This window comes from Protomyctophum bolini (assembly GCF_963924005.1).
Source record: "Protomyctophum bolini genome assembly, chromosome: 7".
NCBI classification, from domain to species: domain Eukaryota; kingdom Metazoa; phylum Chordata; class Actinopteri; order Myctophiformes; family Myctophidae; genus Protomyctophum; species Protomyctophum bolini.
In genome coordinates, this window is record NC_137868.1 from 17,971,898 (window position 1) to 17,986,897 (window position 15,000).

At 44.5% G+C, this 15,000-nt stretch overlaps 1 protein-coding gene across 2 annotated transcripts in view; it reads right to left on the reverse strand.

Annotated features, from left to right (window-relative positions):
* Positions 1-15,000, reverse strand: part of itga8 (integrin, alpha 8) — a 90,391-nt gene that overhangs the window by 36,685 nt on the left and 38,706 nt on the right. For both annotated transcript variants that reach the window (XR_013964338.1, XM_080767714.1), the window contains exons 13-15: positions 13,313-13,516; positions 3,253-3,298; positions 2,975-3,088 (exon numbers count right to left, since the gene is read on the reverse strand). Coding sequence is in view for 1 of the 2 variants with exons in the window: in XM_080767714.1 (XP_080623840.1) it covers positions 2,975-3,088; positions 3,253-3,298; positions 13,313-13,516 (364 nt within the window). In the remaining variant the exon portion in view is untranslated. The remainder of the gene's footprint in view (positions 1-2,974; positions 3,089-3,252; positions 3,299-13,312; positions 13,517-15,000) is intronic.

Sequence of the window (15,000 nt, forward strand, 5' to 3'; positions counted from 1 at the left end):
TGTGGTCACATGTTCTGATCTAAAGTCCTGATAATACTGCGCACGTTGGTCTGAGGGTCTGTTTTATACATACTACAATATGGTGTCTGCAGATGTGAAAAACGGGCTGCACCTAATACAAGCCACACGCACCTTCCACACAACTTCCATGTTTCTGTCAGTGCACCCATAAAGACGTTCACTAAATCTGGGATGTCAGCTGGTGATTTAATGAACACCATGTGGATCCTAGCAGACTCTTCGCCGCTACAAGGACATGGTAATATATATATATATATATATATATATATATATATATATATATATATATATGCTAAAAGCAACATTTGAGGACGTTTGGGGAAAGTGGTGTAGGGGTGGGTGGATCATGCCTTTGATTGACTTGTACAGACAGATAGTTCTTCACCAGTGTTTTATTAATTGGGTGCGGGCAGCAACTGTGTGTGTGTGTGTGTGTGTGTGTGTGTGTGTGTGTGTGTGTGTGTGTGTGTGTGTGTGTGTGTGTGTGTGTGTGTGTGTGTGTGTGTGTGTGTGTGTGGATAAAGTGCATGTGTCAGTGTAAAATCAACATTGCAGGACAACGGAAGGAGCAGGTCAATAACATCTTGTCTGATTTTACATCATGGCTGGAGCTGATTGACAGGTGTCCACTGGCCAATGCCATTAACTACTGTATGTTGGAAGCTATTAGACAGGTGGCATTCTTTAAACACTTGTTCTAGTGTTTCTCTAATGTCCACATTCAACAGAAATACTGTGTGAGATGAATAACAAAACAGTGAGCCTAGTGAGAAAATGGTTTGGACTGAACTCACATAGCACCTGTGACTTGTATCTTTTCATCCACAGTGGGAGGGAGGGCTGGGGGTGCCAATCGTGGAATGTCAAGGATGTTAGGGAGCTGGCTCCATCCTCCCTGTTCCTGGACCTAAAGAGGCGTAAGGTCCCACTGGAAACCCAGCAGGAAACTCGACACCCGTTCCGCCGTCTGTTTGGTTGGACTGGCCTCTCTAAATGACCTCTGTGTCCTCAATGGAGTGTCCCTGGAGTGGGTGCGGTCTGACTCAGAGACTGTGAGGGTCTCAGAGGACATTATAACTGCCCCCCTCATCCAGGTCACTTATGCTGCAGTCACCAGCTGCCAGACGAGTCCTCGTGGATCTACACCACCACCAACAACAACAATAACAACACTGGACTGGACTAAAACTCCAAGAGAAACTTGCATGTCTTCCCTATGCTGATCACTCTGTCTCACACTCATTCATTAAGAACACTGCACTCAAAGAGGACATCATCACATTCACCATTAAACTCCTTCCCACCAGACTCAATCTTTCCATCTGGTTCCACTCCACTCAGGTTCCTCATTGCTTGCACCACACCACAGAACAGATCACTGAAACACTGTCACACATCTTGAGTGGCTGTTATGCATACAAAGGAATGTACGTGCCATGATAGAATAGTGGAACTCATAGCAAACTAAGCAAAGGACATATCAAAATATGTTGAGTGAGAATGTACAAACATTCCTGTCATTTCATCCGTGTTTCCTCTACATCTCTGACAGCTAATACACCAGATCTTGTCCAGAGAAGTGTCTGTATTAGAGCTTTGACCCTAGCCTAGAGGAAGCCTTTATGACCAAGGTCATTAAATACCAACCTACATACCATCTCAGAGCTGGGCTATAGGTGCAGACTATTTGTCTTTATACTTGACAGCCCCTAGGGGCCTAGGGCATACCCACTGACTGGTTGTTAGAGTGTTCCAACAACTTGGGATTCCCCACAAAATTGGCAAAAGGCTGGAAAAGTATTGTGGTGTCTCCGCTATAATTGGCAGCCGTCATATATGGCGGAGACGCCGTTACTTATACCCATAGAGCACTGAGTGACATGCCTATTGTACCATGCAAACACATGTAAATGTAACACTACTGCACCTACTGTATAATGTTTGTGTCCTTCTATGCATCTCCTTTGTGTGAACATAAATAAATGGTAAAAAGTCGATGATTAAATAAAACCTCAGTCACCTGTCAAGCAGTGAGTTCTTTCCCTCAGTCCTGTTAGCACTGATGCAGGGTTAGCTTAGCTTTCTGGTCCATCTTTTTTAACGATTCAGTCATGTTGAAATGACAGCTGTCTCCAACCTCATGAAATATTTTATAGACTGTATAGATATCTACCCCATATGACCCAAACTGTTACTACAAGCTCAAAACGCTGGTAGATCTACATATTTCTTTCCAACAACATTTTTTTACAGTATATGCAGACTCTGTCACTGTACATACTGTCATGAAACAAATCGTCAAATTATGAGTCAGGCACAGACCGAGTTGTTTACTCACCAGGTGACCATGAGGTCAGTGTCTGTAGTGAGGTGAGTTGTGTACTCAGTTGTGTACTGTATGTGATGGCGGTTGCTCAGCGGTAGAGTGGCCGGATGGTAACCATAAGGTCGCCAGTTCGAACCCGGGCTCCCCCAGAGTCAGTGTCTAAGTGTCCTTGAGCAAGACGCTGAATCCCTTATTGCTCCTGATGTACGGGTTGGTGCCTTGCATGGTTTCCGCTGCCATCAGTGTGTGAATGGGTGAATGTAATGCACAATCCCTATAAAGCGCCTTGGATAAAAGCGCTATATAAATGAACCATTTACCATTTACTCACCAGGTGACCCGGACGGGTGACTATGAGGTGAGTTGTAGTGTGAGTCTGTAGTGAGGTGAGTTGTAGTGTGAGTCTGTAGTGAGGTGAGTTGTAGTGTGAGTCTGTAGTGAGGTGAGTTGTAGTGTGAGTCTGTAGTGAGGTGAGTTGTAGTGTGAGTCTGTAGTGAGGTGAGTTGTAGTGTGAGTCTGTAGTGAGGTGAGTTGTAGTGTGAGTCTGTAGTGAGGTGAGTTGTAGTGTGAGTCTGTAGTGAGGTGAGTTGTAGTGTGAGTCTGTAGTGAGGTGAGTTGTGTACTCACCAGGTGACCCTGGTCACTGATTGTTGGTCAGTTAGAAGACACTGTCTGTCGTCTGGGTTCAACACTCTGGGAGTCAGAATCAGCTCTGCTTCCACTGACACTACAGCACGGGCCCTGCACACACATGCACGCACACAAGCACGCGCACACGCACACAAGCACACACGCACGCACACACGAAAAAGCACACACAAATCAGATTAAGTATTATGTAATATTACATAACTAATAGTTTCATTTCACGTCCAGCTGGGTGAAGTATTTTGCTGCATTCTTACCTGTATGCAGACACTTCGCCGGCTCCAAACGCCCCCACTATCAGATCTGTTAGAGAGAGAGAGAGGGAGAGGAAAAGCTTCAAAGAATGCCACAGATGGGACTGATTTCAAGGTCTCCAGTAATCTTCATCAAACACAGACCCTCACATATAACACACCCACAGACTCACACACAGACATGAACACGCACACATGCACACACACACACACACACACACACACACACACACACACACACACACACACACACACACACACACACACACACACACACACACACACACACACACACACACACACACACACACACAGACATCTTACGTCAGTGTGACTTCTTTATATAATCCTGCTTTAGCACAGGAATTGAGTCAGACTGAAACCCAAATAAAACGTAGTGTGTTGTATGTGTACGTGTGTCTGTGTCTGTGTGCATGTACGTACATGTGTGCACACACATGGGTCCATGCTTGGACCGGGGGACCCCATAGTGCATTCCAGCTCCGTTAGTAAAATGTTCAGGGCTCAGGCTAGCCAATTACATGTGGCTAAAACAAACCCCAACACTGTTTCCCAACAGTCTGCCTAGCAACCAGTTACAACTAAACCATGTGACCCGGGTCGACCACAATCCGCTCATTTAGAAGAAAAACACATTTTTTACTATACTGATTGATGTATCTTGTGGTTTCATGCGATTTCAATAAAGCACAGTTGCTTGGAAGTGGAAAAGGTTTTTCGTGTGTGTGTGTGTGTGTGTGTGTGTGTGTGTGTGTGTGTGTGTGTGTGTGTGTGTGTGTGTGTGTGTGTGTGTGTGTGTGTATGTGTGTGTGTGTGTGTGTGTGTGTGTGTGTGTGTGAGAGAGAGAGAGATAGAGAGAGAGAGAGAGAGAGAGAGAGAGAGAGAGAGAGACTCAGTCTACACAAATAAGTCGGTGTTGCTGAAAACACGTTTGAAGATTTTACATCCAGATCTTGTTTTCTGGCGGTCGGCTTCATTTGAATTTAATAAAACAAAAAGCTGGCTTTCATCAGTTGTGATTTGATCTGGAATCAACTCAGCGTTGCACAAAACACGTTTGGTTGAAGCTCCGAGTGCTGAAGGAAAGCCTCCTAATGATGCCAGTGTTATTTTGTACTATACACACGCAATATCATCATTGTATGTCACATTACAAAGTGTAGGATGTAAAATATGCATGTTGCATCTTCACCCAAAAAGTGACTTTTGTTCTATCAATTACTCACCCCTTGAAGCCTTGAATTATTATTTATAATAACATATTTGCTGAAGCTGCTGTGGTAGGAGACCAATCCAAACATTATCTAAAAGAGCAATTTCAACCAAAACCAACTCTCACAGTAATAAGAGGCCTAACCGACGAGCCAGGTTTGAAGAGACTGTTTTAAATATAGTTTTGCTCTCATATATATATCTCAGATCGGTCTCCTATTAAGTTCAATTAGTCAAATATTGGATTATTGGCTCAGGAATGTGAAATAAAAAAATTATAAAAATTAAATAATAATAATAATAAATACCCATGTATTCAATGCTTCATGTAGTTTGAAGTGAAAATATTACATTTTTTGGGTGACGTATTCCCGTATATCAATTGACAATTCCACATCCTAAGCTCACAAAATTCACTAGTTAACATGGTCTCTATAGGTACAGTATGAATTATGTGACAGTATTTACAATTTGCAAGTGTTGAAAGCCCCAACCAATCAAACATGTTGACGTACAGTAAATGGCCCCCATCTCTGTGACGTCAAGCAGAGTTTTGGTACAGTGGGTCACATATGGGATTTTTATTTGTTTTCCTGAGGTTTGTGTGATGAACGCAATCTTAATTGGCTTTCGACTTTAAAATAGATTTGCTCTTTAATGGCTGCGGTTAGGGGACACATACCCTAGAACACCACACGCGCACGCACGCACGCGCGCGCACGCACACACACACACACACACAGAGAGTGCTGATTAAACCAATCTGAAACCGTAGAAGGGCCCTAATGAATCCAAGTCATCACCAACAGATGTAAGTCAAACCCTGAGCTGAGAGACCCAGGCTCGTTCACAGACCAAAGACGACAAATAATAGGATTTTTCAAATGTCCTTGATGGTTGGGTTTGATTCTTTGATGTCCAGTGGCGGACCACAATGGACAATACAATGCCACAATGTTTAGAGCATCATATGAAAAGCTTTTCAACGTCAATTAAGCATTCTTTCCGCTGACTAATAGTCCCTCTCATCGTGTCACTGTCCTGGGGTGCTGTGAGGCCGTCGAATGTTTAATCCTTAGTCATAAAAGGCCTACAAAAGGTCTATTCATTGCATCGACCATAATGCTACTACACATAAAGATAGACCATTTTCCTAAAAAATTGCATTTGTTCAATACGAGTCAATGTTTTTTTTTCTCAAAATTTCACGGTTAATACTATAAGTCATTTTAATTTTGTTTTTAGATCAATATTTTCTCCAGGGACTATTTCCTTTTTTATTTTTTATCCCACAGTTTTGTAACTCATTTTTCACCCTTGTGTCAATTATCTAATGTGATTCTGGGCTCTACACACCCTCCACCAACCTGGGGGGGTGGGGGCAGCAGCAGACATGCACGCACGCACGCACACACACACGCACCCACGCACACGCACACGCACACACACATACACACACACACACACACACACACACACACACACACACACACACACACACACACACACACACACACACACACACACACACACACACACACACACACACACACACACACACACACACACACACACACACACACACACTTTAATCATTTATTTATGTCCACATAAGAGATACAAATACAAGGACACAAATATTTACAAGGTGCCGTACAGAATGCAGTCAGCAAATCCCGAACAAATAAATACCCACACACCCTTCAGGGGTACAGGTAACAGCGTCTTCGCCATATTTGGCGGCTACCGACAAATTTTACATTGGGAGTGTCAAACTAGTGCAAGCCAAGTACAGGTTATTCTTACAGTTCCAAATCATGACACAAGGCTATACTCTTTAATTCACAAAGACCCAACAATCCCCCCATGAGCAGGCAGGCACGTGGCGACGGCTGCAAGGAAATTAGCCTGGCTCTATAGGTGGGCTGCCATTTGCCTTGACCGGTCGATGTCAAGTATACAGTGAGTCATAGTTAATGAGCTAAACATACCAGACCACTGGTATGGTCCTTTCAGGCTACTTTCTGATTGTATGCACTCATCATTGCATTTACGTGAGTCCCACATGACCATGTAGCCGACTATATCATGACTTCAACCAAGGCCAAAGCACATTCCTTCTAGAAAACATCATACTTGGCAGTAGTATTGATTCTGAAACTCCACCCACCTGGCACTCCAAACAAGGCAAAACAATTGTTTTGACTAACAAAACATCCCTCGACAATACATGCAATAGGAACGGCGCTACACCTACAGTATGTCTGCTAAAACTGTTCATAATATGACATACAGTAAGTACTAATAGTAGTACTGCTACTGTCACTTAATACCACTGTGCTGTATATAATGACAAGCAGAAAGATTGATGGTAGAGTAAAGGAATATAAATTAGTTGAGAGAACCGTGTGCGTGTGGCTGTGTACGTGCCTGCATGTGTGTGCCTGCCTGTGTGTGTGTGTGTGTGTGTGTGTGTGTGTGTGTGTGTGTGTATGGGAGAGAAGAGAAGGCCAATGTTAATTTAATCTAAGAGGGACACATGTGTTTCTGTGTCTCAGTTCCCCTGAAACTGCAACATGAAACATTCAGACTCTGTCCCACTGGGAGGACACACTGCATGCACACGTGAGTGTGTGTGTGTGTGTGTGTGTGTGTGTGTGTGTGTGTGTGTTTGTGCGTGCGTGCGTGCGTGAAGCCAGGAGATTGTCACAATGAACAGGGGACTTCAAGTCAAGATGGAACGATGCATGAGGAGAGGAGAGGAGAGGAGAGGAGAGGAGAGGAGAGGAGAGGAGAGGAGAGGATAAAGGGAGAGGCTAGGAGAGGAGAGGTAAGGAAAGAGGAGGAGAGGAGAGAGGAGGAGATAGAGGGGGTATGAGAGAGGAGGCAAGAGGAGAGGATATGTACTGTACTGGACCACACTCCCTTATAAAACCATAATCTGGGAAATCAATCCGAGCAAAGGTGTGTTCTTTCAACAGACAGACAGAGCGAGAGAGAGCGAGAGAGAGAGAGAGAGGGGGGAAGAAATAGAGAGAAGAGACAGAAAGAGAGAGAGAGAGAGGGAAATAATAAGTGAGGCTGAAATAAGGGAGGGAGAGGTGTAAAAATATATTGTGAAAGACGGAGAAAGAAGAGCTTAGGGATTCATTCTTCCAACCAAGAATTCTGCTGCTGTTCCAAATCCCTCATTTCATCACACAGTTAACGGAGAAACTCTACCCCACTCCTGTCAAAGGTGTGTGTGTGTGTGTGTGTGTGTGTGTGTGTGTGTGTGTGTGTCACCCCCCTACAGCTCTTGTCTGTTCTCCTTATCCGAACTCTTTGTTTGCTATGAAAACCTCCCTATGACAAGAGCCTGATTTCAGTGAAAGTGTACCTCTGGGGTTATGTGTGTGCGTGTGTGCGTGCGCACGTGCCTGCGTGCATGCATGCGTGCGTGTGTGCACTGTGCATGGTAAATCGTAGGGGCTAAATCAAATAACAGGCCACTTTCTCCTCTCAAAGTCAATCCCATTTCCTCACACACAGGAAAGCTACGCCTGCCACCACTGATTTGAGGTCAGTTCGTGTGTGTGCCTGTGTGGTTATGTGCACGTGTATGCATGTGCATTGAGATTCACATTGACATGTACAGTACGCACACACATTGACACACCCAGATGGCAAGAAGTCCATGTGCAGGTACTGTATTTTATGCGTATGTATGTGTGTGTGTGTGTGTGTGTGTGTGTGTGTGTGTGTGTGTGTGTGTGTGTGTGTGTGTGTGTGTGTGTGTGTGTGTGTGTGTGTGTGTGGGTCAGTGTGGTAAGTGAGCTGCCGAAGTTGTTCCTGTGAAAACATGGTTTCATTCAGAGTTTAGACAACCTGTCAAACTGTCACTGACTGACTGACTGACTGACTGACTGACTGACTGACTGACTGACTGACTGACTGACTGACTGGCTGGCTGGCCGACTGACTGACTGACTGACTGACTGACTGGCTGGCTGGCCGACTGACCGGCCCACGACTGGCTGGTTTGGCTGACTGGCTGGCTGTCTGATTGATTGACTATGGTTCAAGGTTCGACAGCACTCAGTGGAGTGCATGCGTGCGTGCGTGCGGGCTAAACTATGCATGGTTTTAACACCTTGTTGTAGAAAGTGCATACACTATGCTTGCTTTAAAGGGGAATTCCTCTGCAGACAAATACTCAAATGATTTACCAGATTAAGGAATAATTGATGTGGCTTGTTGTATCGATTCATTGATGTAATAAGTAATAATACAAATATATTCAGTTAATCTAAAGGGAAATCAATAAAATAATTGCTAAGAGTAAAGGAGTACAGAGGCATCCTTCAGTTTCGTCAAATCACAAGGTGAATTTACAACCCAACATAAGTACAATGACACTCTAAACAGCACACATCAAACAAGGTAAACACATGAAGATGGCCGCTAAGCATTGCCAAGTAGGTGTCAAGTGCAATAAAACACTTAACACATACTTACCCAGCAAATGACCCACGTGAATACCCCTCCATCCCACCCAATGTCTCTTCTCTTTCTCACTCTCACTCTCTCTCCGTCTCCCACTCGATGAGCTGGAGTGATTGATAGGCTAAAACAGCCACAGCCTTTGACCTGTGAACCCCTAGCTGGACTTAATCTGTACCCTCAGGACATCTGACCCGCTGCCACATGGCCAACCCCAACCATAACCTTTGACCCCCAACTTCGGCCACACCGAGGACACCTCCCAGCATGCACTGCAGCTCGAAGTGGAGTGAAGTTTGAATGAAGAGATTGCAATCTTCCATTCAATTTACAATTTACAATTTACAATTTAGGCATTTAGCAGACGCTCTTAATCCAGAGCGATTTACATTAAGCAAGAACAAAAGCATGGGAATACATCACATAAAAGCATTTATCATGAAACATGCGTAAGCTAAGAAAGTAACAGTGGAATATCTATATAATGAAACTATACATATGAACTGTATATATACTACTATGCTATACATATGTACTATGGCATGCTATGACTATATACAATGTAATTATAGTGCTGTCTACATAACATGCTATAAGTCTGTATCAAATGCTATCTAAGTCTACAGAAATTGGGTAGGGTAAGTGCTATGGGCCATGATGGAGTCTGAAAAGGTGGGTTTTCAGACTACGGCGGAAGATTGGGAGTGATGCTTCAGTTCTGACTGCAATGGGAAGTGCATTCCACAGTTTTGGAGCCAGAAGGGAGAAGAGTTTGGGACGTGTGGAGCATTGTCCCGGCGTTTTTACATGAGTTTGATGAACATTTATGGAACTTGCAGATCTCAATCTCTTAAGCTTGTGTTAACCAGAGGCCTGATTTCAAGTTTCTAGACAAAAACCCAATAATAAAAACCATATAGACTTTGAGAAGAGGAAACCGGAAAAGCAAAGATTTAACATTTTTCAGGACTACAAACTTTGTCACTTTACACTTATGTAACGTTGATAAGAACATCATGACCTGCTCTCTCTCTCCCCCTCTCTCTCCTAATACTGATAGGAGCATATGGTGTCTGTACCAGGCATACAGATGCCTATTGCAGTCTCTCTGTCTCTCCCTGTTTCTCTTTGTGTGTCTGTCTCTCTCTCTCTCTCTCTCTCTCTCTCTCTCTCTCTCTCTCTCTCTCTCTCATAACGTTGATCAAACATGTCCGCCTGGCTTTGAACAGTGTGAATTTACAGCCCTGCTAACGACACACACTGTGGTGTGTGAGCGCGCCTCACTTCCGTCTGCCTGCTCTCTAATGACACACAACACACAGGACCCCCATCTGTGTGTGTGACTGCGTGTGCAGTGTGTGTGTGTGTGTGTGTGTGTGTGTGTGTGTGTGTGTGTGTGTAACTGTTACTGATGGCTCTGCCACCCGTGAGACTGTAGTGCACTTCCTGCCTCAGAGTCTTCCCAGAGGGCCAGCCTCAGTTTCAACCCTGCCTGGAAGCCCTGTGAGTGTGTCTGTCTGCGTGCATGCGTGTGTGCGTGTGTGTGTGTGTGTGTGTGTGTGTGTGTGTGTGTGTGTGTGCATGTGTGCGTGTGTGTGTGTGTGTGTGTGTGTGTGTGTGTGTGTGTGGACCAGTTGCTCTCCTACGGTAGAAAGGAGGGAAGGTGATGGCATTGTGACGCTCGCCACAGTCATGGCGGGGTGTGTTTTATGAGCGCCGCATTAAGGCCACACATGGTGCGGTGATGTTGGAGCTTAGACAGTGATTGTAGTCAAAGGACATCGTCACAGGACCTCATATGCATAGTAACATGAGCACGCCAGATGCCAGCGAATCTGATCACAAGCCACGCTCATGTTTGTGTGTGTGTGTGTGTGTGTGTGTGTGTGTGTTCGCTATGATGTCTGTACACGTGTGTATTTCCACATATCCTGTTTGTAGAATGAACAAATCTGTTTTTACAGCAGAGAGAAGGGAAAGGTGGGTGGAGGGAGGCAGGGTGGGGGGGGGGGGCTCCGAGAAAGCAAGAAGGAATGAAAAAGAAAAAGGAATGAAAAACAGAGCAGGAAAAGAGCCCGTGCAGCACGCCATCTCTCACATCGCCTCCAAATTGGGTAGAAAATGAGACTGCATGTGTAAAAATGTGGATTTACAGACCGGGCTCGTTTCAAACGAGGGTTTAACAGCACATGATCTGAATGAAATGACGGTGGAGTGAAAACGGCTTCACACCCAATCATACTTCCCGTTTCTGACCTGTCCAGGACCAGAAGCCTACATTATTTACCCCTACACTACAGCATCCGATTAAAGTCATTCAATGAAGAGTAGAAATCAGTTCAGATTTGAACACATTATTACGTTACACTCCATCACATACCCATTTCTTCACAGCACTGAGTAGCTGATGTGGTATTATTGCTGCTGGAGTCACCGCTGCACTGTTAACTACAGTGGTTCAACATCATGGACGCTTTGTCTGAGGCTGAGCCTGTGTGTGGAATTGTGCCTGTGTTGTGTTGTGTTGTGTTGTGTAACTTGTGTTGTGTTGTGTGTGGCGTGTCTGTGTGTTGTGTTGTGTTGTGTAACTTGTGTTGTGTTGTGTGTGGTGCGTCTGTGTGTTGTGTTGTGTTGTGTAACTTGTGTTGTGTTGTGTGTGGCGTGTCTGTGTGTTGTGTTGTGTTGTGTAACTTGTGTTGTGTTGTGTGTGGCGTGTCTGTGTGTTGTGTTGTGTGTGGTGCGTCTGTGTGTTGTGTTGTGTAACTTGTGTTGTGTTGTGTGTGGCGTGTCTGTGTGTTGTGTTGTGTTGTGTTGTGTAACTTGTGTTGTGTTGTGTGTGGTGCGTCTGTGTGTTGTGTTGTGTAACTTGTGTTGTGTTGTGTGTGGTGCGTCTGTGTGTTGTGTTGTGTAACTTGTGTTGTGTTGTGTGTGGTGCGTCTGTGTGTTATGTTGTGTTGTGTAACTTGTGTTGTGTTGTGTGTGGCGTGTCTGTGTGTTGTGTTGTGTGTGGTGCGTCTGTGTGTTGTGTAACTTGTGTTGTGTTGTGTGTGGCGTGTCTGTGTGTTGTGTTGTGTTGTGTTGTGTAACTTGTGTTGTGTTGTGTGTGGTGCGTCTGTGTGTTGTGTTGTGTTGTGTAACTTGTGTTGTGTTGTGTGTGGCGTGTCTGTGTGTTGTGTTGTGTGTGGTGCGTCTGTGTGTTGTGTTGTGTAACTTGTGTTGTGTTGTGTGTGGCGTGTCTGTGTGTTGTGTTGTGTTGTGTTGTGTAACTTGTGTTGTGTTGTGTGTGGTGCGTCTGTGTGTTGTGTTGTGTAACTTGTGTTGTGTTGTGTGTGGTGCGTCTGTGTGTTATGTTGTGTTGTGTAACTTGTGTTGTGTTGTGTGTGGCGTGTCTGTGTGTTGTGTTGTGTGTGGTGCGTCTGTGTGTTGTGTAACTTGTGTTGTGTTGTGTGTGGCGTGTCTGTGTGTTGTGTTGTGTTGTGTAAATTGTGTACAGCAGTACAGTGGTTCCCAAACTTTTTCATGTCAAGGACCCCCAAATTGACACTAATGCGCCCGCGGAGCCGCATTTGAAAACATAATGCCAGGGACCCCCATACGAGAAGAGTTTTACGGCTCTAGCAATGATTCTCAACCCGTTTAATTTCAAGTACCCCCAGTTTGACATGCATTAGTCTACGGACCCCCATTTAATGGCATTTCTATCTCTGGGACCCCAATTTATATTGTAAAATCAATGTTAATTTAACTCTGAGAGTTACAGACCCATAAGGGTCCATTTGGTTCCAAACTATCATTTAGCTGGGGACCCCCTGGAACTCCGTCACGGACCCCTGGTGGTCCCCGGACCCCACTTTGGGAACCACTGCAGTAGCTCTCCTTTCTGCTCTGTTGTTGTGAGTCACCAGAGAATGGATGTGGCAACAATTCAGGGGCTCTCATCTCTCAGCTCAACCTCATCTTAACGTCTGAACGATGACTTTACCAGAGCAGCGTTACAAGAAGGGAATCCAGAACAAATGGATGAAAGAGGAGGTGTGCAAAGGGAAGGGGGGGGGGGTGCAGGCCTGACATGTAGAAGTGAAGAATAAAGAGGAGGAGAGGTGGGGAGAGATGAGGTGGGGAAGAATGCAAGACAAAGGGAAAATGGAGATGTAATAAGGAACAGAAGAGAGACGTGGAGCAGAGAGAGTGTGTGTGTGTGTGTGTGTGTGTGTGTGTGTGTGTGTGTGTGTGTGACTCTCAGACTCTCAGACCTGCAGAGTCTTTCACTATGTTCTGTTTGTGTACATGTGAGTGTGTGTGTTTGTAAGAGAGAGAAGAGCAGAGGAGAGATGCCGGCCGTACGTACCAGGGTACTGATTGCTGTCCAGGTCCTTCCCTCCCCTCAGGGTGAAGCCGAATCCAGGGAGATGGCCTCCGCTGCCGGGGCCCCTGGCGGCCCTCAGCTCCTGGCTGAGGGTGAGGCCCTGCGTGACCACATCCCTGTTCCCGTTGAAGACCAGCACGCTGCCGCGGCGCTCCTCTCCCCCGAACGGACAGCCCACTGCCACGTCTGACACACACGCACGCACACACACACACACACACACACACACACACACACACACACACACACACACACACACACACACACACACACACACACACACACACACACACACACACACAAAGATGACACAGAGGAGGCATGTTTTACACATCAGCATGGATAAGAACCCCTCAGAGATATAGAAGCAGAAAGAGAGAGAGAGAGAAAGAGAGAGAGAGACAGACAGAGACAGAGACAGACAACCTAAAAATGTACTATTATTCGGCCCAGCTACGATATGTAGGATGTTGGTGTAAACCAGATTATATAGCAAAATGGAAAAGGAATTCAACAAACATCCCATTCAGAATATTATAGGAGACAAGGAAAAGTTTAAGAAAATAAAACATTGTATGGATCCAATCACCCAATTTACACTGGAGATCTGGTTTAAAATAGTAAAAAGATATAAGTTAGAAGAGGATATAAAGATTTTAAAATGGATGGCATTTGATAGTTCATTTAAACCTGCAGGGTATGATAAGGAATTTAAAATATGGAGTAATAGAGGAATGACGGCATGGTGTGTTTTGGAGAAAAATGGGGCACTGGAGAGTTTCACGGATTTGAGTGTTAAATACATGTTGGATAAACATGATTTCTTCAGGTATCTGCAACTAAGGGATTATTACACTAAGGAAGTCAAAGGGAGGCCCTCCATAGAAGTGAATGGTATTGTCCAGGTATCTGCAACTAAGGGATTATTACACTAAGGAAGTCAAAGGGAGGCCCTCCATAGAAGTGAATGGTATTGTCCAAATCATCAAAAATATATACAAGGGGAAAAAGATTCGAATTATATCAGCAGTATATACAACTCTGATGAGTGGCAGTCATTCAACGGAATACATTAAAAATAAATGGGAAGCAGAAATAAACATAGAAATTATAGAAAAAGATTGGACACATATGTGGAGAATGCACCAGTCAACTACCAATTCACGGATATGGAGGGAATTCTCTTGGCTAAACCTATGCAGATTTTTTATAACACCAAAAATCAAGAGTAAGCAGTTGAAGCAACATATACAATGTTGGAGAGGTTGTGGGGATACAAATGTAGGTCACTCACATGTTTTTTGGAAATGCCCCAAAATGGATGAGTTTTGGAAAATGATACATGAGCAAATACAAAAGATATTGGGATATGAGGTGCCTATGAAGTGTGATGTTTTGTATTTAGGAAACTTGATGGGGGGTAAGATTCGAGGAGAGGATAGATATTTGGTAAACATTTTATTGGCGGCAGCAAAGAAAGCTATCACAAGAAAGTGGGGACAGATGGAACCTCCAACACAGGAACAATGGGAGGACTTGATTCAGGAGATTCATTTTATGGAGAAACTAACACACCGTCTGAGGCTACAAGAAGAAAAAATGGAGGATAAATGGTATAAATGGACAATATTTAAGGGTATAGGGGAATGAGAGACAATTGGAAATGCCTA